At 40.2% G+C, this 26,999-nt stretch overlaps 1 protein-coding gene across 1 annotated transcript in view; it reads left to right on the top strand.

The window, feature by feature from the left end:
- TTC39B (tetratricopeptide repeat domain 39B) overlaps positions 1-26,999 on the top strand; it is a 123,981-nt gene that overhangs the window by 47,961 nt on the left and 49,021 nt on the right. Inside the window, 3 exon segments of the mRNA XM_042912460.1 lie at positions 19,105-19,200; positions 23,528-23,638; positions 26,301-26,432. Coding sequence (XP_042768394.1) covers positions 19,105-19,200; positions 23,528-23,638; positions 26,301-26,432 — 339 coding nt within the window.

Here is a 26,999-nt window from a genome sequence, read left to right as displayed (position 1 = left end):
GCCCCAGATTTACGTAGTTTTTACAAAATTGGTTGTGATGATTTTTCAGACTTTTCTTTCTTTTTGATGACCTTTGGCATTTTTGAGGAGTATTTGCAGGATGGCCCGCATTGGAATTTGTTTGGTGGTTTTCTCATGGTGAAACTGGGGTTATGGATTTTTGGGAGGAGGACTACAGAGATAAAGTGTCATTTTTATCATATCATTTCAAGGGTACATGCGATCAACATGATTTATCAGTATTGATGTTGACCTTGATCACCTAGAGAATGACATAATTTGTTTGGATGGGTGGTGTTTTGTTTTTTTCCTTAGAATGCATCATTACGGTCACGTCAGATTCACGTCAAATTGTTATTTCTTCTCAAAGGAGTCTTTTAGCTTTTATGAGATTTTGAGCATAGCTACATTAATTTTACATTGAAGATTTAAAAAAAAAGTTTATTATTTAGAGAGAGGACACGAGCAGGGGAAGGGTGGAGAGAAAGAACCACAAGCAGACTCCACACCACCAGCACAGAGCTCAAACCCACAAACCATGAGATCATGACCTGAGCTGAAACCAAGAGTCGGATGCTCAACTGACTGAGCCACCCAGATTCTGCTACACTGAAAATTTCTTAGAAACGTGGTAACTCACAATTTTAGGGATGTCTGAAATTACCTGGGTGGTTTGCTTTTTGTGATTTCTCAAAGATGATGTTCAGATTCACGCTAGATCCATTATTTTCTTAGCTGTTGCACATTATTCACAAAAATATAGCTGGACTTAAATCTTCTGGTATAGGAAAACAGAATATTAGGTAAAAAGATATTCATGTTGATGGGAAAATGTAGGTGTGAAATACACTGTACTTACTAATAATTCTATAGTTGGGCTTGCCACTCCTGGAGAAACCCTGACCTCCGCAAGACCAAGTCTCTTGAATGTTTTTCTAAGGTGTCTTGTAGTTGTCCTGTGAACACAGTACCTGACACACATGTTATCATTTGCTGCATATCTGGCTTCCCTGCTGGACCGAGAGCTCCAAGGAGCAGGGACCATGTGTGTTCTCACTACTGGGTCCCCTGTGCCCGGCACATAGCAGGCATACAGTATATGTTGACTGACTGTCAGTGCATATGTTAACTCTTTTGAGCACTTTTAGGAACGGGTCACATGTATGGGTAAATAATCATAACATAAAGCCATGTGGAAAAGGTAGTATGTAAATACATGTAAAACAATAGTATTAAAACCGTATATGTATATATAGGGAGGAAAAAGACTAGAAATAAATATTACAAAATATTAACAATGGTCATCTGTGGGTTATGAGATTATGGCTGTGATTATTTCTTCTTTGTTTTCCATTTCTTTAAAAGGAGTTTATTATTTTATAATCAGGAAATACCTGATACTTTTGTAATCAGTGGAAATGGGGAGCCCATCATGAGAAATGGTTCAATTCTAATATGTGAAAGGGCACCTAAAGCAAGACAAGAAAGTTGCAAAGTCACTGGCCATCTCTAAGCCTACATTTTTTTTTTCTTAGTTTCATCAGAACCAGGTCAAATATTGTTTAATATTAATTTTAAAATGCCATTTAGAGCTACACTGGCGTGACTGTTATGTCATATGTGTATTTCACTGTGCTAATTTAACTTTTGTACATTTAACCTGTTAAGATTAAAAACCTCAGAGAATTTGATTTTTCCTTATTTTAGTGTTTTAAAAGAGTTCATGGGATACAGAAGTTAACTCTAACCTGGGCATATCTGCCTGCTCTTAACATTTTCTTTAAGATGAAAAACAGAATTCATTTTATTCCTCAACTGGCCCTGGATGGAGATGAATCCTTGGATTAGGTGAAAAATCATTAAGAGACCCAGGAGGATTGATAAATCCATGCCATTTGTGTTTGTCTTGCTGTTGCTCTAGGATAATTGCACGGTGATGGATCAGAATTAGGCTGCAGCAGGGACTGGGGGAAAAATCTCCCGGCATTCCTTCCCGCAGAAGCGTCAGCCACGGCTGCGAGTGTAGCTGCCACTTTAACTGACATGTCTTAAATTCTGCTCTGGGAAGCTCGGGATGCTGTCTGCCCCCCTCCGCAACTCCTTTTCTTATGACCGTTAATTGAGAGTCTCACTGGAGACCAAGAAATAAAAGAGAAACTGAGGATTTTTGTTGGCCTTTAAATTGAGGAGTGTCTCTTCTTTTTGTTTGCCTTAAAAAATCTGGTAGAAGAGAGGGAAAGGCATCTCCACAGTGGGGCTAGATTCATTCCTCCAAAGTTACAGCTGCTCTGAATCTGTGAGTATGTTGCATTTTTAAAGCTGTTCCTGGGGTATGATTGCAATGTTCTGTTTAGATCTGCGAGGATTCAATTTAAGGAAAACCATGAAAATTTAAAAAATAGTTAAATCTCATCGGAGACCTGCAATTTTTGTTAGTTGACCTTGTCTTTATTGAAGGCTTCGTGTCAAGCCTGCCAGGACGCACCCCCCTACCCTCCTTTTTTCGGGCTTCCTGAGGGTGAGTGCCGAAATGGGAGAAAATAGTGAATCTTGCTGCTGCAGAGGATGTGGTCTTCCCGGGGTGCTGTGGCTGGTTTTAGTGCTGCTGCAAGGTGTGCACGGGGCTGCAGAACAATGGAAGGATGACGACGGCTCACTTTGGATTCACTGTGCTTGTCTTATGGCTGTTGCTGGCTTCATGATAGGGTTTTGTTTCATTAGGGTGATTAAAACCTTACAGAAAGATTAAATACGCTGGCATGCTCTTAGGGTAGCGTGGGTTGATCGAGACTTTACCTCTCACCGTGAAGCACTGCCTTAGCTTTCCCCTGTCTCTCTGGTAGTAGATTACGGGGAATGGGAGTTACCAAAGAGTGACCTTTGCATGACTACCCCTTTTCTAATTGTGCGTTTGAATTGGTGCCATTTTTTTTCTGATGACGTAGATTCTTTAGCCTAAACATCTGTCCTTAGTCATTGTGTCCCACTTTCCCCCTTTGGAATTTACTGGAGGCTAGAACTGTACCCTTGGAGAATTATTACTGGATGAATTTTGAACGTTTTGTAAAGGTAGAGCTTAAGTTGTGGTTGCCATCCAGACCCCCATAGGTTCTCGATTTGTCTTTGTTAAATGAAAAGTCTTATTATTTCAGGGATTCATATCATTTGGTTACTGATCTCATTCCTTTACCATAAAATCACATTAGCTGAAGCAGTACCTAAAAGTTGATTTGTTCACAGATCAGTAGTCAAAATAGTTTTAAACACTAACTGATAATAGTGAGATTTGTAGATGTAGAACACATTTGACTTAGGGTGACATATCGTATGAGCTTTGTGGGTATCGGTATTTTGGTTGATTTCCTGCAGTATAAAATAAATCAAGGATTTTGAAAAAGAAACTGTACCACCCAGAGATCAAACATCTGCTGTTTTTATTTTTAAACATTTTGTTATACCTAAATGTAGCAACTTTGAATTTAATTAGGTAGGATTCCTAAAAATAGGAAATTCTGCCTTTTCTAGACTTGTAAAGAACTTGCTTGCTTGCATACATGCATGCATTTGTTTGTTTATTCACTCATTCAACAAACATTTATGTTTATTGCAAAGTCCTTGCCAGGCTCTGGGGATATGATGGTGAACAAGGTATTATATCTGCCCTCATGGAGCAGATATTTTTAGCAGGGGAGGGGGTCATTCAAAAACTACCTTATTATTTCATTTCAACTGTGGTATTATTCAACTTCTAGGTGGTTTGTGGCCAGATGTGTGTAGGACATACAAATACTTGCAACTAACTCTGCCCCAGATCTTCTGAAGCCACAGATCCTTGGTGGACTTGAGCTGGAAAGAGATTTTGAAAATAATTTAATTAGTTCAACAAGCATGTGACAGGTGCTGTGTAAGTGCTGGTTTCAGATCAGTAAATAAGAAATGGTCCCTGCTTTGGAGGCAGTCAGGTAGTCAGGCAGTCTAGGTCTAGAGTGAGGGGAAGGGGAATTGGTTACGTGAGTATATATTAGAATGTTATTGATTCATTAATTCCATAAATATTTATTGGATGTCTGCTGTGATGTTGGGTGCTGTCACAGGAACCGTGCTGGACACAGGGATGGAGTGGAGGGTATGGAAGATATGCCCTCTGCCCTCTGGAAACTCTTAAAGGGCCGTGGTGGAGAAATGATAGGGTGCTGTGAGCATACACAGGATGGGGGCCAGGGCTTCCTTCTCCTTTACTGAGCATCTGCAGGGGGCCAGCCACAAGTTGGTGCTCTGTGTACATTAATCTTCCCTCCCATCCTATAAACTACGCAACTGTTTCTGCTGTAAGAAACATGAAATCCCAGGTACAGAGAGCTTAAATAATTTGCTTGAGGCCACACAGGAAGGAAGTGGAGGAATTAGAACTTGATTTAAAATCTCTGCCCCTTCTGAGGGTCTCCAAACTGCTCACCAGGTTTCCCTGGTGATCGTGGGCAACTAGGTTTATGGACCATTCTGATACTGCTGCCTCAATTTACAGATGGGTAGGGAGTGAGAATGAGATCACATGAAGAGGGCCAGTAACCAGATTTCCTAGCCGGCCTTTATTTCATTATTGTATCAGAAGATACTAAGAAACCGAAAGCAGAATTAAAAGCAATGAACAGACCAAAACGAGTAAAACAATGAATTGTTCAAGTAAGAACAAAACAAAAATAACAGTAAAGGCCTGAACCTGTAAAGATGTTTGGCTGGCCTTGGCTTTGAAGAAGAGTCCCTGCCAGACCCGGACCTGCCTTCCCTGACAGCCCTGGGCTCCCTGTGCTACCTGATGGCCTGATGGTTACTTGTGAGTGAACTAGTTGGGACTTTTTTTTTTTTTTAACAGAAAAAATATCTTGGCTTATGAATGTTCATTTGGGCACTTAGAGTTTATTGGGGGATACAGATAAGAAACTGTCGTTAGTTCAAAAAAAAAAAAAGAGAAAAAGGAAAACGAAACTGTCATTGAGACGAAGTAGGATAAATAAATGCTGTGGTGCGGAGAAGATCAGGGTTCTGTGGGAGCAAAGATAAGGAGTGACTAACCCAACCTGGGGTGATGGGCAGGAGTCTGGACAGAGGCTGGCCCGATAGGGCTTTCTGAAAGAGGCCATGTCTGAATTGAGGCAGGTATTGGTAGATTCTGGGCATGATCGACTGGGTATAGCAGGAGGGTTTATTAAGTACGAAGGCCCTGAGATATGAGAGACCGTTAAAGGAGAGGCAAAACTTTCTCCTCTACCCTCTTAGTTTTATTGCCTGGGCCCTGCAAATTAAATGGACAAAAGACAGATGAGGAAGAGAGAAAAAAGTTTACTTTGTGTACACACAAAACGTGCCTTAGGGGGTGGTTAGGATTTGGGACTTCTATATTATCTTAACAAAGGATGATAAAGTGTGGAGAAGAAGCTAGATAAAAGAAGGAGGGGTTTTAGGCTTCAGGATGAGGGTTAAATTGTAGGAAGGTGACTAGGAAATCTGTGGTAAATAAGAATTGTTTAGTAAGGTCTCTTGTGCAGATAAGAGTCCTCTCAGGTGATAAGATTCATCTCCGAAGTAATTCTCTTCCTCATATGAGAGAGGCAAACATCTTTACCAAAGGGAATTTCTGCCCTGCTTTTAGACCAAAATGGGGAGGGCGAGAGCTAATTGACTTCAGCTCAAAACAATCTTTATGTCAAAGTGACATATTTTGGGGTGATGTAGTCTCATCCCTTTCACGATGATCTCTTCGGATTTATCGAGAAGCTTGGGAGTCCTGCAATTCTGGTGATGATAGGCTGGTCAGAGGAAGACCGATGCCAAAGGTATCTTGCCGAGGAGCTGTGGCAAGGGCAGTGACAAACCACCGAGGTGTCTTCATTGTGAGGACTGCATGGATCGTGTTTGGAGTGGATGGCCCCGACACGGTATGAGGCAGGGGTGGGGTTGGGAGAGCGGGCCTCAATCCCATGATATGAGACCTCTCTCTCCTGGTTCCAACACTCTGGCCAAAGTTAATAATTTAGGGCTTAATAGGCTTTTATGGCTTAGGCTGAGAATTTGAAGTGTGTGTGTGTGTGTGTGTGTGTGTGTGTATACATATTCATGCATGTAGATATATACACACAGATAGATACATATCAGTTATTGTATAGAAGATATGATTTCCAACCCAGTGATGTATAAACAAACTTACTGGAAATCCCCACTTAACAACGCACTTACAGCTCGTATGGTGTTTAATTCCCGCCCCCCCCCCTTTTTTTTTTTGCATCAGACTTCTCATTTGATTAGCAGAAAGCTTGAGGCCTGTCATGAGGTAGAGCATTTTGAGAACCAAGTGGTTTCTTGAACCTTTTTGCTCCGTCATCCACTAAGATATCTTAGTGGAGAAGAGATGAACTAGACTCTTCTAAAAACGTCCTGTTTCAGGGGCACCTGGGTGGCTCAGTCGGTTAAGTGTCTGCCTCTTGGTTTCGGCTCAGGTCACGATCTCAGTGTTTGTGAGTTGGAGCTCCGCATTGGGCTCCACGTTGACAGTGCGAAGCCTGCCTTGGGATTCTCTGTCTCTCTCTCTGTCCCTTCCCTGTTCGTGCTCTGTCTCTCTTTCTAAATAAAGAAACTTAAAAAAAAAAAAGTGTCCTGTTTCAGTCCCAGTACCCATGGTAAGTCTGTCTTTGTGTCTCTGATGACAGACAACTGTGCTAATTGCAGTCTCCTTTTATAGACAAGGAAGATGAGGTGCCCCTTGAAGCCCTTGTACCTAAGGGATACCCTTAGCCATAGGTTGATTTGGGGGGTAGGCAGCCCTCTCCTTGTCTGTCTTTTCTTTTCTTTTCTTTTCTTTTCTTTTCTTTTCTTTTCTTTTCTTTTCTTTTCTTTTCTTTTCTTCTTTTCTTTTCTTTTCTTTTCTTTTCTCTTTTCTTTTCTTTTCTTTTCTTTTCTCTCTTTCTTCCTTAAAATAAAGCCACAGTGCATTCCTGGAGACGTTGTGTCATCAAAATTGATTGGTTGATTTTGTGTGTGTGTGCCTTATGCCCAGAGGTTTGCCTAACATTTTGCATGTGCTTTCCACTTTTTAACACCACATTTACACTTCTGTCTTTGGTTCAGATTGGGAAGGACAAACTGCATATATGGGCAGATTCTGTGAACATGAGTTTGATCTGACTTTCAGGCATGGTTTACTTTTCTTTTGATGTTTCGTCAGTCCACAGGTGTGGAAAGTGTTTAGTGACCATTCAAATAGTATGAATGGATCTCTTTGGTGATTGTTTTGTATTTGTGTTGGGTTATAAAATATCTTATTTCAAGTGCTTGTATTTTAGAAGGCTGGGAAGTATGGGAACAAGACTCAAATTTCTCTCATACTTTGGGATTATAGTCAGTTTCTTTTTGAGTACCGGGTGGGGCAGAATTTGAGCATTTCTGTGATCCAGCAAATCGGGCCCTAATCTATAGCATTTATGTGTCATCACCCCTCCTTAATATTAAGTTAGATGTTTTTGTTTGTTTGCTTTTAAAGGAATAGCATCCCTGTATACCAAAACCTATTTGTGTACCTGCTTGATATCACAGGCTGGATGTATACAGCACACTATGAAAAGAGCCACACATTGAAAAGTTAAAGAAAATTAAACTTTATTTTTTAAAATGTTTGTTAGAGAGAGCGCGCGCGCGCATGCAAGCAGGGGAGGGGCAGAGAGAGAGGGAGAGAAAGAATCCAAGCAGGCTCTGTGCTGTTAGAGGAGAGCTGACGCAGGGCTCGATCTCACAAATTTTGAGATCGTGACCCGAGCTGAAACCACGAGTCAGACACTTAACCTACCGAGCCGCCACCCAGATACCCCAGAAAATTAACCTTTAATTACTTGACTATCTACATGCTTCCCCTTCTGGTTTGTTTGTCTTACCTAATGTTTACCGAAAACTACTTGTTTGTGAATGAAGGACTCCCAGGATAACATATTCAAGGGTATTTTCCATGACCTACATGTGTGATGTAAAATATAAGGTATTGAGACTGTATTTGGCACAAGGGTGTTAATATACAATCAGTACAAATGTCATGTATTCATCAAAACCTCAGTGAATATCTCTTTGCTAAGACACAGAATTTCTGTCCTTAAAAAGCTCATATCTACCTACCACAGCTGACAGTGAAGTAATAATCCTACTGTGATGAGTTTTAAATTCTGAGCCAGGAACCAAGAGGAGAGACACATTATGTAGCCTGGAAAAACAAAAAAAAGGCTTTTAGGTAGCCTTTTTTTTTCCTGTTCCTCATGGATTGTGAGCCAAATGAAAGTAAAACTTTCTTAGTGTTGCTTTTTTGTTTTTTTAAATGTTTATTTATTTGTTTTGAGAGAGAGAGGGAATCCCAAGCAGGCTCTGTGCTGTCAGTGCAGAGCCTGATGCGTGGCTCGATGCCACGACCTGAGCGGAAATCCAGAGTCGGACCTTCAACCGACTGAACCATCCGGGCGCCCCTTTAGCATTGCTTTTTAAAAATTTGTTGTAGGGCGCCTGGGTGGCTCAGTCGGTTGAGCGCCGACTTCGGCTCAGGTCACGATCTCGCGGTCTGTGAGTTCGAGCCCCGCATCGGGCCCCTGTGCTGACAGCTCAGAGCCTGGAGCCTGTTTCAGATTCTGTGTCTCCCTCTCTCTGACCCTCCCCCATTCATGCTCTGTCTCTGTCTGTCTCAAAAATAAATAAACGTTAAAAAAAAAAAAAAATAAAAATTTGTTGTAGTTTGTAACGTTTTAGAAGAAATGATGAACAGCCCTCCCCTGCCCCATGCAGCGTCACACGGAAGACCTGCGTTTACTCTGCATCTTGAAAATATCTGCATGCCTACTTGGAGAAAATGAAACTGGCAGAGCGTTGCTTAAGTAACACGGCTGCAGGAAACACCCAGCTGCCGAGTAGCAGGAGTGCAGTGGTCTGTCTAATGGGAAGTTCCTGGCCCCAGTCACTTAAGTCACTTAACTCTTTAACCAACATCAGCACCACACTTATGTGGTTTTTCAGCTTAAAACGTGGTTTCACAAAATGGACTGCGTTTCCTCATAACACCTGCGTGAGGCAGAAAGGGTACTGTCGTCCCTCCCCTGGCTTTTTGTCGGTGCGAATGCTCTTTTTCTGTTTTGTTTCTTTGCTCCCAGTTTCTTCTTCCCTGTGACAAAATACACCTAACATAGACCTTCCCGTCTCCACCCCTTGTTCAGTGGCGCGAAGTACGTTCACGCGGTCGTGCCGCCATCGCCGCCATCCTTGGCCAGAAGTCTTTCATCCTGTAAAGTGGGAACTCGGTACCCCTTGAACAGCAGCTCCCCACTGCCCTCCCCAGCCCCTGGCAACCACCTTTCTGCCTTCTGTGATTGGTATCCCTTCGCTGTCTTTTGCACATGAGGACACTGGAATCCACAGAGGTGGGGAATGGTCCAGGGTGTCACGGCTTGCAGGTGACTTGCACATCTGGGGCAGAAACCCAGCGTTCAGCCTCGTGCCCCAGCATGCTTCTCCTGAGTCACATGACGGGGCGGTGAGAAAGGGTGACTAATAATAGATTAGGTACTAGCTTTCTGTTAGAAAGAAGAAAACCCTCCAATAAGGGTTTTGGTTGTTTTTTTAATTAAAAACCAGCAAAATGACATTGTAGCTGCCTAGATCTCTTGCCAATCTGACATTCCATTGCTGTTTGTTTTAAATAATGCAAAGGAGTACCATTTGCTTTGCTTAAGGAAAGAATCTGCAAAGATACAGGCTCTGGTTTTAGTTTCCAGCTCTGTCCCATTTGCCGAGTCTGTGAGCAGGAAAAACGGCATTTGTTGGGAGCAGTTTGTTCCCCCCCCCCCCCCCCCCCCCCCCCCCCCCCCCCCCGAAGAAACCCTAAGTGCTGCTGTCCTCTTTCTTAGTGAGCAGGGTCTGAGGCATGCTTTATATTTTACATGAAAATGAACTTTTGTTCTTTTCAACTGTTCTCATTTTGCTCTGGAATTCACATCCCCAGTGAGGACAGAAAAAAAAAAAAAAAACATTAAGTTGTCAGTGAAAGAGCACATCATATGTTCACATTTCAAATAGTCTCTTTTGGAGTGACTCTGATTTTTTTCTGGGGGGGGGAGTAGTGGGAGAGGTAAGTGCCCAGTCCAGTAAAAATTTAAACTCTGCATCAGGCCTGTATCTTCCTCCTCAAAGGTTCCCCTTGCCTCTCCTTCCCAGCAGCACCTGAGTGCAGGAACACGATCTGTGGGGACAGAGCCCTACTCTGGCTATTGCCCTTCGGTTAATAGTCTCATCTAAGTGGATGTTTTTGCATTAACCTCTGGCCTTTTGCTCCCTTTGCCCAAGCACCTGTGATGGCCGGATCTGTTGGTGTACCCGTGACCCCGAGGGCTTGGCATTCCTCACTGGCATTGGCTGGTCCCCAGGTGCCCAAGGTCTATGGCCACCCTCATTTGACCCTGTCTTTGTCCTTTGCTCCAGAGTCATGCTCTGCTGTCTTTTAAAAACATTATTTTGCAGTACATTCAAACTTCTCAAAAGAGTATGAGAATGACACAGGGAACTTTTATATACCCCTCCCCCATTTTTCACAGTTTGCCACATTTGTTTGATTATTCTTTTTCTGTATGCACATTACTATATGTTGTTCTGAGTCATTTGGGAGTAGGATGCGGTCCAGAGAGGGTGGTCTAGAAGGGGGAATCGGAACCTTCTCCACGTGAGCGAGGGAGGGAATGTTTGTTCTTTCCTTTTCTCTGCTTTCCTCCAGCTCTGCTTGTTCCTGAGTTAAGCTGCTCTGCTTTCAGAACTGGCTTTGAGTCCTTTCTTTCCCTGGCTGTCGGCTCCTGGTTGCATTTCCAGTTGTTGGTCCTTTTAGAACAGTGTGGTTCTCAGGCCAGATGTGGTTGTTGGGAGCAGATGCGAGTACTGCCGACCTCCACGCGCTTGTCTCTTTATTCAGGTAGGCAGAGTCCCCACTGGCATGGCAGGTTGGCCTGGGGGACACAGCAGACAGCTTGCTGACATGAACACAGGCTTTTTAGTTGGACTGTTGATCCAAATTTAGGCACTCTTAAGCAGGATAAAAACAACGTGACTTAGCAACATGGTAGCAAAACGTTGTAAGTTATTTAAAGTCTATATTTTCAGATATCATCTTTGAGATCATGAACTGTATGACTTTTATGTGTCTAACACCTGATAGAATGCTTGCAGCGTGGTGCTCCCAGATGTTTATGTGTGAAAATTAAATTTTAGTTTACTGAATGGAACCCTTTCATTTAGCGCATTACTTTTTTAGTTTTTATTTTTATTTTTTTTTTAATGTTTATTTATTTGAAGGGGGGAGGCAGAGAGAGAAAGAGAATGAGAATCTCAAGCAGGCTCTGCACTGTCAGCACGGAGCCTGATATGGGGCTTGAACTCACGAACCATGAGATCACGACCTGAGCTGAAATCAAGAGTTGGACTCTTAACCGCCCGAGCCACCCAGGGACCCGGTGGATTACTGTTTCAGATTGTGGTCCATTCCCTGCTTCCTTTTCCAGCTTGCTTGCTTGCTTTATTAATTAATTGATTTTTGCTGAGTTGGTTACCTTGTTTTTTTGCCTTAATCCCGGTTTCTGATAAAAATGTAAAATTAGGGTGAAAGGAAGTACCTTTCCAGTGAATCTATTTTAATGGACCTTCCACTTCCATATTTCATATTAGGCTAAGGGGACACTTGGCATATACCTTGCTGACACCCACACAGGCCCTGTGGACTGCATTTTTCAGAGCCGCCAAAGATGGAAATGGGGCTGATATCGAGAACCCCTGATAGCATCTGCTGATTTCCATCCGTGAGAGCCAGTTCCTTTCAATAAAGGAATAAACCCATTTTCAGCCAATAGGTAGACACATTAAAAATCAGGTGGAAATCATAAATGTATATATAAAATAGTAAGTTTGAAAACAATTTGGGAATATAGTATTACAGGTATTTTAAGTTCAGAACTTTAAAATAGCACTGGAGTGTGTTATCAATGTAGGGAATAGAAAAGGTAAAATTAGAAAAACTGCAACATTTAAGTCCTGACTTTTTCAAAGTAGTGAAAATTTGGAAGGGTTCTAAGAGATGTAAAATTACATTAGAAACACATTGGGTAGTGATGCATTCTAACTTCCTCACTTGGAAAGGGCTAAAAATAATACACTCTTCTTATATATTTTTCCGGAGAACTGTTGTAAGCTATGTGTGATATAAAAGGGGCGATCAGAAGGTGTTTCCTTAAATTAATATTTAAATGTCCCCTTCATGAATTTGAACTTAAATTGCCCAAAATACATACTTTTTTCCCAATTACTAAAAATAGCTCATGATCATTTTTGAAAACTTGAAAAAAGTAAGAAAAGCATGAAGAATATAAAAAATCACCCAAGCCCTACACATAATATGAAAGAACGTGAACAGTTCTGATTGAGGGAGCCTTTGTGCTAAGTCTCAGCGAGGATTATTTAGGGGCAGATTATTTAGCTTATCAATTCATTAATACCTGATTTATTAGAATCATTGTATTCTTTGTTGGTGCTTGCCCTTTGGCCTCTTCCAGCTTTTTAGATCTTCCCTCTACAGGAACAGGGCTCTAGTGCAGAGTGAATGTTGACATCCCTTTGCCTTGATTCTGTAACACTGGCGACGGGTCTGGGATTGAGGTTGCCAGTACGGCATATTTGGGGCACCCGTTGATTTCTGGGCTGTTCTTGCTATACTGGCTGCAGCTGCCGTACCTCCCTTCTTCTTTGGTATCCGGCAATGAGAGTGGCTATTTGAAAGGAATCCTCCACTGGGCAGAATTTGGTCTGGTGAGCAGTTTTCTTTAGTAAGAAACACAAGCTGATCATATGGTCCAAAATAGTAAGCAGTAGATTTCCTGGAAACCTGGTGGTGACGTCCACTGGAGTTTTGTGTTTATGGCTCCAGTGGACATGGTCCAGACTGTAAATTATATAAATGGTGCCTCCAAGAGAGTAACATTTGGCCTGTTTGCTTTCCTTCCTTTTCTCCCCCAAAGAGAGGAAAAAACATGAAGGATATGAAGTGTCTTTTTATTAGTTTTTGAAAATTTTATTTCTTTTTTTATCCTTCTTTTGAAAATGGCATATCTTTTATTTCACTGTTCCGGAACATAGCACATTGCGTTGGATTTACTGGAGAAATTAAATTTGAATCGATTCTGCTAATTATGATTTGAATGAGAGGAAAAAATTATAAAGAAGTAGCTGTAAGCTTTTCATTTGAAAATAGTTTTACCTAGTGCTTAAAAATTACAGCAGTATGAAACTCAATAATAAAAAGACAAATAGCCCATTTAAAAAATGGCCAAAGAACCTGAATAGACATTTCTCCAAAGATATACAAATGGCCATTAAGTAGCTAAAAGATGCTCAACATCCTTAGTCATTAGGTAAATGCAAGTCAAAACCACAATGAGATACTGTCACACCCACTAAGATAGACAATTTTAATAAGTGTTGGACAAGATGTGGAGAAATTGGAACTTCCCTACATTGCTGGTAAGAATGTAAAATCACATAGTCACTTGGAAAAATGGTCTGACAGTTCTTCAGAATGTCAAACATTAACTTACAATACGACTCAGCAGTTGTCTTCATAGGCGTATACTCAAGAGAAATGAAATATATGTCTACATTAGAACTTGTTCATGAATTTTAATAGCATTATTCAAAATATCCCCAAAGCGGAAATAACACATATATCCATAAACTAAGGAAACAGTAAACAAAATGTGTTATATCCATACAATGCAATATTATTTGGCAATAAAAAGGAATGATGTACAGATATATCAACATGTATCTTGAAGACATTATGCTGAATGGAAAAGCCAGTCATGAGAGACCACATATTGTATAATTCCATTAATATGAAATGTCCAGACCAAGAAAAATCTGCTCATATTGAAAGCAGATGGGTGACTGCCTAAAACAAGAGATGGAGGGGGAAATGTGGAGTGACAGCTAATGGATGGACAGAGTTTCTTTTGAGTGACAAAATACAGATTGTGGTGATAGTTGCACACCTCTAAGAACATACTAAAAGCCATTGATTGTATACTTTAAATGGGAGAATTGTATGGTCTGTGAATTTATATCTCAATGAAGCTGTTTAAAAACTTAAAAAAAAATAAAGCAGTAAAATCAGGGCAAGAGAAGGACAAATGTTCCAACATACTCATCCCTGTAATTGAGATATAATGTATTGTTTTTCCTAGGCTCTGTCAACCTAATCACAGTATTTTTCACCAGCTGAAAATACATTTCTTTTAACTTCTGAATATAATACCTTGCATAGGAGTAGAACAGACAAGTCATTCTATTTGGTTAAATTGTTTTTTTAATCTTTCTTATTTTTTAAGTAATGCAACGTGGGGCTTGTCCTCATGACCTTGATATCAAGAGTTGCATGCTCTACTGACTGAGCCAGCCAGGTGCCCCTTGGTTAAATTTTTTTTTTTTTTTAATTTTTTTTAACGTTTATTTATTATTGAGAGACAGAGCCAGAGTATGAGCAGGGGAGGGCAGAGAGAGGAGGAGACAGAATCTGAAGCAGGCTCCAGGCTCAGAGCTGTCAGCACAGAGCCCGACGGCGGGGCTCCAACTCTCAAACCGCAAGATCATGACCTGAGTAGAAGAAGTCGGACGCTTAACCGCCTGAGCCACCCAGGCACCCCTAAATTTTTAACAATTGTGCTCACTTTGGTGGTACAGATTATAAAACTGAAGTGATCTAAGGATCGTTTTGCATGGAGGATATCTGAACATCAGAGCAGTGTTCCATATAATAGAAACCTTTAGTAAAGGAAATAAGATCAGACCTGAATAAATGTGTATAGATGTGGAAATGTAGTATTGTAGAGATAGTGTTAAAAAAAAAAAAAAAAAAAGCCCAAAATTCAGGGGCGCCTGGGTGACTCAGTTGGTTCAGCGTCCATTTTCTGCTCAGGTCACGATCTCTTAGTTCATGAGTTCCAGCCCCACATCGGGCTCTGTGCTGGCAGCTCAGAGCCTGGAGCCTGTTTGGGATTTTGTGTCTCCCTCTCTCCGCACCTCCCCCACTCATGCTTGCGCGCGCTCTCTCTCAGAAATAAATAAACATTAAAAAAATAAAAACACAAAAACCCCCAAAATTCAACCCAGTAAATTTGAAGATCTAATTGGCTTCATTAAGAGATTGATGAATTGGGCAGCATCCCATCTAGCAAGTAGAGGAGTTGTAAGAAAAGGGAAGGTTTTTATAGGGAGAAGGTGGGGGCCAGAAAGTTATTACCAAAGAAAAGGATTGTTCCAGATGAGATTTCTCTCCCTTAGGAGGAATAGCGACAGGTCTTATCATGCAGATGACCTCATCTTCCTCTGGGGGATGGGGAATGCCCTTCTGGCCACTCAGTGAGGCAGACTCATTGGCCCCAGATGGGGAAATTTCCTGACCAACTGGTTAAGACTGCCTTTCTGGGGGAGGTTGAATCTAGAGTTGGATTAGTTATTAAACCCCAGTTTGGGACTCAGCCTAAGTGACGCCATTTTGGGCCTGTGATTTTCCTTTTAACAATGTCAGAGATTTATTTATCAATGAGGAAATCAGCAAGATGTTAAAACTGGTTCCAAGAGCATTTGGGTAACTGAAGAATGTTGGAATAAGGTTTTTTATTATACGCAAAATTTACTAATCTCCTGCAAGGCAGTAAAACCATAACCTTACCAAATTATCTGCAGAATTACCAGACCAAAAAATCTACAAGTTAATCTCTTCTGTTACATAATGTGAACCTTAATTGGTAGTAAATAACAAATCAAGCAAAGGTATATATGCCTTACAGAATTCCTGGGATGCCTGGGTCTCTCAGGCAGTTATGGCTAAGCCTCTGACTCTTGATTTCTGCTTAGGTCATGATCTCATGGTCTGTGAGAATGAGCCCCGCATGAGGTTCTGTGCTGACAGTGTGGAGCCTGCTTGGGATTCTCTCTCCCTCTCTCTTTACTACCCCCTCCTTTCAAAATAAATAAACATTTAAAAATAAATTAAAAAAAAAAAAAGAAATATTCCTTGGTGCACCTGTTACTGCTCCAAGAGCGTTGAGAGGATGTGTGCTCTTCCTTTTGTGTTATTTCCAAGCCAAGAGTAGCTGAAGGATGAGTTATTCATTGGTGTTGGGATAATTGCCTATCCATGTGGGAAACAATTAAATTTAGCTCTCACTGTATGCAAAAGATTCCAGATATACTCCTGTCATTTTCTCTCTGTATTGGAAGCATTTATCATAAAAAAAGAAGAAAATAGGTTCTTGATGAAATATGATGTAGTGTAGGTGAGTGAATTAAGTCTACATCAAAAAATAGCATTGAATAAAAAAAATCAGTTTGTAGCGTGATATACTTACAGGGATATTAGTACAAATTTTAAAATACTGTAGAGTTTCTGGGACTTCATGGACATGTATACAAAAACATAAAGGACTAGAAGGATCTAATCTAAACTTTTATACCTCTGAATATGTGAATAAAATCTAACATTATTAATAATTAAGTTCTGCTAAATTCAAGTCTATCGTGTCTGGTGAAGACACTGTAATTGTAACTCTCAAACATGCAGCATTTACCTGGCATAGCAGGCTTGAATTTAGCAGAACTTAATAAATTTTAGTGTTTTATATATATGGTATGTCATATATTGTCAAATCACTGGGGCAAAAGATATGGTCTTTTAAAAATTATCTTGGGAAAAATGCCAAAGATTAAAAAATACACAGCACTCTCTTGTACTATATATTCAAATTATATAAATAGATCAAAAAATTGAATATTAAAAGGTAATAGCACTGGTAAAATTATGGTATATAATGTTTATGGAGGGAGGTTGTTTCTAAGTATGCCCTCAAAATCAGAAATGTTAAAGGAAAATAATTAGTTTTCATTAAATAAAAATTTCAAAATTTGAAATTGAGGAGAATTTTGTAATTAAAACTGAAGGTAAATGGTACAGTAATTTCAGAGACCATGTTTTGCTGGCCCTTATAAATAAATCTGTAATAGAACAGATGGGCAAGAGTGGTCCAAATGGATAGATGACCTTTTGAATAGATCTTTTTCCTTTTTGCTCCTAAGCAGAGGTAGCTGTCACTGCCCTAGAGTCTGGTTTATGTAAGTGCTCAGTGCTTCCTCTATTCTGGTGAAATAATCTTGTGATGGAAAATAACCAGCCTAAAGTACATTTCTTCCTAGCTGTGGGGTTTTCTTTTCTCCTACCACCCACATCCAACCACCTTTGTAAGAAGAACCTTGATTTTCCCCTAACCTGATGTATAAAATTTTGGGAACTTGATATATTCAAGACAAGATGAATGTTGAATATAAAATATTACAAGGCATTGGGAGGTCTGAAAGGTGGGCTATAATCAAACTCCACTTAACTGAGGGCATTGCACATCTTAGAATTTAAAAAAAAAATAAAGCTTTCCTAAAAGGGCAGTCAATAGCCCTTTTCTCTCTAGGCTTGGGTACAGTTAAGAACGGAAGCAGGAGGCTGGTGATTCTATTACAATACGGGCGTTGGGGGCGGGGGAGCTTATTCTTACTCCATGAAAATTTCCTTTTCTAGCATGGCCCCGCCTCCATGTGTCTGTGGTGGGAGCCCTGGGTTGATGAAATGGCCTAAGCGTCTGCCAACCAGATCAGTCTCCACCTCCTGAATGTTACTATAGAACTCTGTGGTGTATATATAATGAGAAATGAAGCTGTTTTTAAAAGAGGATCCCTAACAAAACACACGCTCTTTAACTCAAGAATTTATCCTCAGGAAACGATCAGGCAAGTCAGTAAAGAGCTTATTACAATATTGTTTGTAATCGCAAAACATCGGGAGCAATTTACATGCCCCCAAAATAAGGGGCAGGTAACAAATTATGTTACAGTAACTATAAGAAAAGATTCAGGATAAATTAAACATACAATGAAGGAAACTAGAATATATCACCCCAAAATATGCCTGTTTGACCTGTAAATCATTTTGAGCTGAAGGCAATCTAGAAGGAGCAAACACTGTAATAGCTCTCCCTTTTCTGCCTAAAGGCTGGAAATAAATTATCCTTTTACTGGAGAAAGACATTTGTATCTGCAAGCCTTTGAAAGTGACCCTTATCTTCCTAGTTACTTCATCGTTTTCTACCCCTACCCCAGGCCCTTTGTCTTGCCAATTTTTCACAGATTTGAAAACTTCCTGCTGGTCTTCATTCTCTTGTGAAGGCCCTCACATACTTATACCAGTTCAACAAAATTTATATGCTTTTCTCCTGATAATCAGTCTTTGTCCGTTTTATCTTCAGACCCAGCCGGGGACTCTAAGAGGGTCAGAGAAAAGTTTTTCCTTCCTTTCAATAATATTCCATTTATTTTTATGGAAAAAAAAATTTTTTTTAAACATTTATTCATTTTTTGAGAGACAGAGAGACAGAGCCTGACCGGGGGAGGGGCAGAGAGAGAGAGAGAGAGAGAGAGAGAGAGAGAGAACACAGAATCTGAAGGAGGCTCCAGGCTCTGAACTGACAGCACAGAGCCCGACATGGGGCTTGGACTCAGGGACCATGAGATCATGACCGTGAGATCATGAGCCAAAGTTGGACACTTAACCAACTGAGCCACCCAGGTGCCCCTCAATAATATTCCATTTTAATAAAATATAAAAATATCTGTATAGATTTACTTGGGAAAAGTTCTGGAAGGATATTTATATACAAGATACAATGTTGTCTTGTTGTCTTTGGGTGGAGAGCTTTGGGGGAGCCGATTTTGGTTGATTTTTTTGTGTGTGTGTACTAGGAAAAAAAAAGGTTATTTTATTGGTGCTGTGTTTCAGGAATGTTCACCATGTAACAGTAGATAGATTTTTGTTACTTGATTTTCCGAATTGATTAGAAATGGAGGTGAGATGTACTAAATAATTGGAGGGCTTATGTTGTATACTTGAATTTATGTGGTCTTTTCCTGTAAGACAAAGAAATAAAAACCTCATTCTGCTTTTTTTATTAATAGGTTTTCTCGCACAGATATGGCAGCAAGCAGCCAACCCTTTGCATCACTTGACACAAAACAGTCCACTGGACGGCACGGATCATCTAACGTGAACAGGTCAGGAAGAGGTGCAGGTGTTTTAGGGATGTTGGGAGAGCGGTCCAAGCCGTTGGTGAATTGTAATGTTGATGTTAGAACAGGGCTTTGTGTTTTGCTGACTGATGTCCATTTGACAAATTAGGAGGGGCAGACGGAGCTGCCAAGGGACTCTGAAGAGGTGGCCCTGTCAAAGCAAAAGGAGCACAACTAAATGACAACATTTGGGGCATAGCTCTCTTTTGAGTCTCTTTTATTTAAACAAGTTTTAGATCATTAATTTCACATATAAAATAATATAACCACATTGCCAGGCATTGAAGAAAATGGAAGAAAGGAGAAACAGCCACCGTAAATATGACCTCTTAAACACAGACTGTTATTTTGGTGTATTTCATTCTAGTCTTTTTCCTCAGCATGTATCTTTTTTTTTCTTTTCTTTTCTTTTCTTTTCTTTTCTTTTCTTTTCTTTTCTCTTTTCTCTTTTTCTCTTTTCTCTTTTCTCTTTTCCTTCCCTTCCCTTCCCTTCCCTCCCCCTCCCCCCCTCCCCCTCCCCCTCCCCCTCCCCCTCCCCTTCCTTTTCCTTTTCCTCCCTTCCTCTTCCCCTCCCCCTCCCCTTCCTTTTCCTTTTCCTCCCTTCCTCTTCCCCTCCCCCTCCCCTTCCTTTTCCTTTCCCTCCCTTCCTCTTCCCCTCCCCCTCCCCCTCCCCCTTCCCCCCTCTTTTCTTTTCTGTGTAATGTTTACTTATTTTGAGAGAGAGAGTGAGAGAGCTTGAGTGCACACAAGTAGGGGAGGGGCAGAGGGAGAGGGAGAGAGAGAGAATCCCAAGCATTTTCCTTGCTGTCAGCACAGAGCCCAACGCGGGGGTTGATCTCACCAACTGTGAGATCATGACCTGAGCTGAAATCAGGAGTTGGAAGCTTAGCCTACTGAGCCACCCAGGCACCCCCTGGGCATATACTTTTTGATATGGATGCAACCATAGGGTTTTCATTGAATATTGTAGTATGATTATTTTTCTACTTAATAATCTTATAACCTTGGCTTAAGGAGCATTTTAAGAAATGTTGAATATAGAAAATTCAGGAAATATAGAAAAGCACAAAGGAGAAAATAAAATGTGTATTACCATCACTGTAACTTTTTTGTGTTTTAGTACTATTTCTTTTTTTCTTCATGTATAGAGATACTGATTTTTTATTAATTGGGATCATATTAAATATCCTATTTAGTAACCTCGTTTTTATTTTATTATTATTTTTTGCCCTGCCCCTCCACCTTTTTTTTGTAGTCTGCCTTTTTTTTTTTTTAATTTTATTTTTCCCTAATCTCTATACCCAATGTGGGGTTTGAACTCATAACCCTGAGATCTAGCGTCACACGCTTCACTGACTGAACCAGCCTGGTGACCTGCTTTTTGAAAGTTAATATATCATGACATTTTTCCTGTCCATTAATATTTTTTGTAATAATTTCACATTGAATTGCTAAGTAATGTTTTCTTTTCCTGCCTATTCTCCAATTAATGTAACTAATTGTTTCTTTTTCAAAATGTATGTTGTTCCTTTATCATTTATGATCATTTATTGAGGCAACCCTGTTAAAGCTATGCTTTAGTACCACGAGAAAGTGCTTTTTATCTGTCCTTACAGGTTTATTGAACTTTAAGTTGTACAGTAGATCTTTAGCATTTCAGAGTCTGCCTTTGAAATCTCAGCTATTTGTGAGTGTGTTCGTAACACTCCTGAAGTTGGCAGCCTGTCGCAAGACTCGGCTCTCACCGTACAGAGACGGGGTGCAATAATTTGAAGATTGATGAATGGAAATGAGATTGAAAATAACTTCCGAGGATCTTTAGGCATTTATTTTTCACATTACTCTTTCATTCCATATGTCCCTGCTTATGGAAATCTGAGCTTTCTTTAGAAGTAGGAGTTTTCTCCCTCAGAGTTAACCTCTAAGTCATCTGATAGTTTCCTAGGTAACTACTGCATCAACATTTATAGGTCTTCCTTGACTTATGATGGGCTTATGTTCCAATAAACCCACTGTAAATCAAAAATCCATTTAATACACCTATCCTGTCGAACATCATAGCTTAGTCTCGCCTACCTTAAATGTGCTCAGAACACCTACATTAAGCCAGCCTGCTGCTAGAAACGTAACTGAGGTGGGATTTTGTTTTCATGTTTGAAGGCATGAATTTGGAGAGGTTGGTGGCATGGAAATTCGACTTTAAGTACTTTTAAATAAATCATCATACTGCTCATTTACTTGCCGAAATATTTTCCTGTTAAAAGTTGTTACACAAAACATTTTGGAGAGGGCTCTGATTTTAAAGAGCAAAACTTCTGTCAGTCATAAATAACTAACAGGTAATTTTTAATAAAGGGTAAAATCATAATGATTATACAAACATAAAAACGAACGCATGTTAAAGATTTTGCTTAACTCATTAATCAGTGAGGGAGCTAGGCAGATGTTATAATAGATTCAAAGGAGAAATCAAAACAGCACAAATTTATATGGACTTAAGGAACGTTGAAATTAATGTCCGAAGTCAGCAAAACTAACTCCTTACAGGAAGGAGAAAAGGTCATTGAACCTGCCTACTGAGTTTACATGTCTGTAGACAACAGTTACTTTGCATTGCTATCAGTTACTTATGATTTACAGAGTTGCGATGCAACACTAAAAAAACACTGATTAAAAAATGGTTGGAGGACCCAAATAGATATTTTTGCAAAAAGATATACAGATGACCAAGACACATGAAAAGATGCTAAACATCACTAATCATCAGGGAAATGCAAATCAAAACCACAGTGAGGTATCAGTTATACTTGTCAGAATGCCTAAAAAAAGGCGGGGGTGGCGGGGGGGGGGGGGGAGAAGAAATAGTAAGTGTTGGCCAGGATATGGAGAAACGGGAACCCTTGTGCATTGTTGCTGGGAATGTAAAACGGTATAGCCACTGTGGAAAACAGTATGGAAGTTCCTCAAAAAAGTGAAAGTAGAAATACCATATGATTCACTACTGGGTATTTACCTAAAGAAAACAAAAACACTAATTCAAAAAGGTATATGCACCCCTATGTTTATTGCAGCATTATTTACAATAGCCAACATATGGAAGCAGCCTAAGTGTCCACAGATTAATGGATAAAGAAGATGGTGTATATATGTACTATGGAATATTACTCAGGCATAAAAAGGTTGAGATCTTGCCATTTCCAACAACACAGATAGACCTGGAGGGTATAATGTTAAGTGCAATAAATCAGATTGAGAAAGACAAATATCATGAGTTCACTTACATGTGGAGTCTAAAAAACAAGTGAATAAACAAAAAAAATGCAGATTCAGACTCATAAATATAGAAAACAAACTAATGGTTGGCTAGAGGGAAGGGGCATGGGTGAATGGGCAAAATGGGTGAAAGAGAGTGGGAGTGAAAGAGAGTGGGCTTCCACGTAGGGAACAAATAAGTCATGGGCATAAAAGGCACAGCATAGGGAATATAGTTTATGATATTATAATAGCATTGTATGGTGACAACTGGTAGCTACACTTGTGAGCAGTTAGCATAACTATAGAGAAGTTGAATCACAGTGTTGTATACCTGAAACTAATGTAACATTGTGTGTTGACTATACTCAAATTAAAAAAGAAAACACAAAGGGCCTGGGTGGTTCAGTCGGTTAAGCATCCGACTTAGTCTTAGGTCATGATCTCGTGGTTTGTGGGTTTGAGTCCCACATCCGGCTCTTTGGTGACAGCTTGGAGCTTGGAGCCTGCTTCGGATTGTGTTTCCCTCTCTCTCTGCCCCTCCCCTGCTTGCGTGCATGCACTCGTCCTCTCTCTCTCTCTCTCTCTCTCTCTCAGAAATAAAATAAACATTGAAAAAAAAAAAACTAAAAAAGAAAACACAAAGTGCAGAGTTGCAAGACAGTTCCTATAGAATCAAAAGCAATCTGAAGGAGTCTCTTCTACGGTCTAGATGATAATCAGTTTTCCACTGAAGCACATTTTTTCCCCCTGTATAATCAAACTAAAACATAATAACTTTCCCTGTCCTATGAATCAAGGTAGTTCCCACCCTTGTGGTCTTTGTGAGGGCTATCAGCCTTATTTGTTGATTTATTCCATCCTCATGACATTTTCACGAAGGTGGTGGTATTCCCATTTTACAGATAAGGAAGGCTTTAGAAGGTTTCAGAAGGGTTAGAATCCCAGTCTTTCTTTCTCCAAAGGGTACACACACACACACACACACACACACACACCCGCAACAACTTCTAATAGTAAAAGCTATTGAAATGCTATGTATTTTTTTCTTGATCCTTAGGTCAACATCAGTGAAGGTGGATCTCAAGTGTGGCCTAGAAGAATGTTCAGTGGCATTGAACTTATTTCTGAGTAACAAATTCACGGATGCCTTAGAGTTGCTTCGACCATGGTAATTAACTTAATTTCTTTTAGATAAAATACATTTTTACAGACGTTTCTGATGAGTCTTTGATATAGTGCTTGTCAGTCAGCATATCTGCATTGCCGCCTGAATATTTCTAAGCTAATTTGGTTGAGATGCCTTACTTTTGGTCAGTTTTAATATCCAGTTGAAAAAAAAATCTGTTTTCTTCCAAATTTAATCAGTAGAAAGTTTCTCATTCTCATATTTTAATTTCTATATGTGTTCAAATATTGTCGTCTCATATAGTTTTGTAGAGTTTCATTTTGCTCTTTCCAGTGAGATACTTTAATGGATATGGCTCTAAAGCTTAAATACCTTTGACAGAATTTCCCTTTGAAATGGGGATGAGAAAAATTAGAATATACTAATCTCAAATGTTAAAAACTTTTCTTTAAAAGAAATTTAAGATAATAAAAAATGTTATTTGGACTCCCTATTTATGTGATAAATAAGTTAAGCAGTTTAATTTCAGCTGATAATACCTGTTAAATTGTTCAAATGTGGCAGCAAAACCTGTGCTTAGCCCGTTTACTAGGTGTCACCTTGAGCACTGTCCCCAACTCCACAGTGTGACTGTAGCTGGACAGGAGTAATCATACCTTGTGCCTTCAAACGCAACACTTAACTTGGATGAAACTTAGACCTTCTAATAACAGTTTTCTAGAAGGTTGCTCGGGTACAACAGCGGAAATCTCCTTTCTTTGGTCGGTAGAGTAATGTGATTCTGATCATGGACCTTCAGTCCTCCTACACTCATTGTGGTGAGTGTTGCATAATGTATAGAATTGCCGAATCGCTATATTGCACACCTAAAACTAAAATGACATTGTGTGTCACTACCTACTTCAATAAAGAAAATGAAATTACCTCCCTAGAAGCTGGTGTGGTAGTTCTATTAAGATGTAGAAGAGCTGTGATCACATAGTATTTCAGGGGTTAGGACCAGAGGATAAAAGAGATGCTACAGCCCGAGAAAATGGCCCAGTGTTGTCTCCAACACTGTCCACCCTGCCTGTCTCCTGCCTCGTTTCCCTCTGTCCTTCCCAGACCCTCAGACTTCTTTCTCTGTCCATCTTCTGTCTCTGCTTCCTGGTCTTCCTCCTCTTTGCCTGCCTACCTTTTTCTGTTTGTCTCTCCTCTCTCAGCCTGCCTGCCTGCCTGCCTGTCTCCTTCACTTTTTATTCACACAAGACCCCACTCTCCTCTGCCTCAGACACCCCAGCTGGTGGTAACATGGAATGACAAGAAGTGATTGAGTATTTTATTTAGTCAAGATTCTCTCATCTTGATGCATGTTTCACTGTTAAACATAGGTTTTCCCACTTGCATACTTTTTTTTTTCCCTCTTGGAGCTTTTGGTTTAAAATGCGAGGTTTGAGGCACCTGGATGGCTCAGTCGGTTAAGCATCCGACTCCGGCTCAGGTCATGATCTCGTGGTCCACGAGTTCGAGCCCCGCGTCAGGCTGTGTGCTGACAGCTCAGAGCCTGGAGCCTGTTTCAGATTCTGTGTCTCCCTCTCTCTGACCCTCCCCTGTTCATGCTGTCTCTCCCTGTCTCAAAAATAAAATAAACATTAAAAAAAAATTAAAAAAATAAATAAATAAAATGCGAGGTTTAAGACCACAATAAATGATTAACTTTGGGCTGCTGTTACCCTTTGTGGTCTTTTGAACAGCCAGTGACCTTGCTATTCAGGACAAACTGCAAATTACCAAAGGATGTTTAGAGTATTTCCATGAGGGAAAAGAAGAATGTGGCTTGTGTTTATTTTGCATAGTAGCGGGCTGTGGTGGATTATATTTGAATTAAAAACAAAACTGCGCATTAATATTTCAAGTCTTGTAAATAACTAATTGAGTCTTGTAAATAACACAATGAGAAGTTTTGAGAAAAGAGATGGTAAGGTTTTCACAGTCTGAGAGTCTGGGATGTGTCATACCTTAAGACTAATTAATGCCCGTAAGAGTCTAAGCAGTTCTTCCTGATAATTTAGTAATTTGAATTATTAAGAACTTTATTCAGGAACTGTGGATAATGGGATTAGATTACATACGAAGTCTAGAATGTACTTTTGTCTGGGCCCTTTGTGGCCAACCTAATTTATTGCAAAAGTCTTGCTTCCCTTTGGCCTCCAGCTGGGAGTGGAGATGAACCGGTTTTAAAAATGGGTCTTTATCTTTCAAAAAATGTATCAGAATCTCTCTGTCCCAAAATACATTTCCAGTGGCTTGTATTTTAGTACTTCTGTCAGCACTAAAGATAGGAAGTAGATTCCCGGTGTTTGGGAAAAATTGATTTGCTTTGAAATGTTTTCTACTAAAAGAGTCCGCAGGCTGCCCCCTTGTGCTGAAATGGGGAAAAACAATTGTCAGCTTCTGCTTCAACCTGGAACATTCAGTGTTGCCTGCATGGGCGTAATTTGCAAAGTCCTTGATACTTGAGTTTTTTTTTTTTTTTTTGGGACGTGTCTTTCACAGTCTATATTATTTCAGTGATTATGGTGAAGGAGTAAAATTTATCGCTATACAAGTCATGATATGTTTTTACTAGGATTTCTTCTGGTCAGTATCAGACAAGACCTGAATGCTCTTAAACTGCATTGAAACGTATTAATTCCTTTTTTTTTTTTTTTTTTTTGCCCCCCAGGGCTAAGGAGAGTATGTACCATGCCTTGGGCTACAGTACTATTGTGGTGTTGCAGGCCGTCCTGACCTTCGAGCAACAGGACATCCAAAATGGCATTTCTGCCATGAAGGATGCATTACAGACCTGCCAAAAGTATGAACCGAGTAATTAAATACTTGAGATGCAACTACAAACCTTTATGTCTGTGTGACAGAGTGAGTGTCACACTCTGATGGAAAGCTCTGTTTGGAGGTGGCCACAATTGTAGTAAGGGACTTGTACTTCCAAGCCTCCTGGCCTCACGTAGTTGTATCTAATAGAGTTGAAAGTTCCTGTTGGGAATTATAGAAGATTCTTGTTTGGCCAAGCAGTTGGCATCTGTGCCTCCACGGGTTCCCCCCCGCCTTTTTTTTTTTTTCCCATTGGTAACTTCAGTCACAGCAAGCATCTCCCAAGGGTCTCCGTGGCGCAGACGAATTCAGCTCCTGCCTGCCAAGCCAGGCCAAGCAAGGAACTCTCTTTTTTTATATGGGCGGATGCTGCCTGTTCGGAAGGGAGAGTTTTATTTGTCTAAAAGGACATACCTGGACACTTCTGGTTGGTGAAAATGAGATGGACTTTCAGTTTTATTTTAATCTTTGCTCTGTGTGTATAGCAAGACCCCAGCAACAGCTGTTAACCAGCACTGGTGACACTTAATGTGAAACTATATCCTCATGT

This window comes from Panthera leo, chromosome D4 (assembly GCF_018350215.1).
Source record: "Panthera leo isolate Ple1 chromosome D4, P.leo_Ple1_pat1.1, whole genome shotgun sequence".
Lineage (NCBI taxonomy): Eukaryota > Metazoa > Chordata > Mammalia > Carnivora > Felidae > Panthera > Panthera leo.
This window is presented reverse-complemented; position numbering and strand designations above follow the sequence as displayed.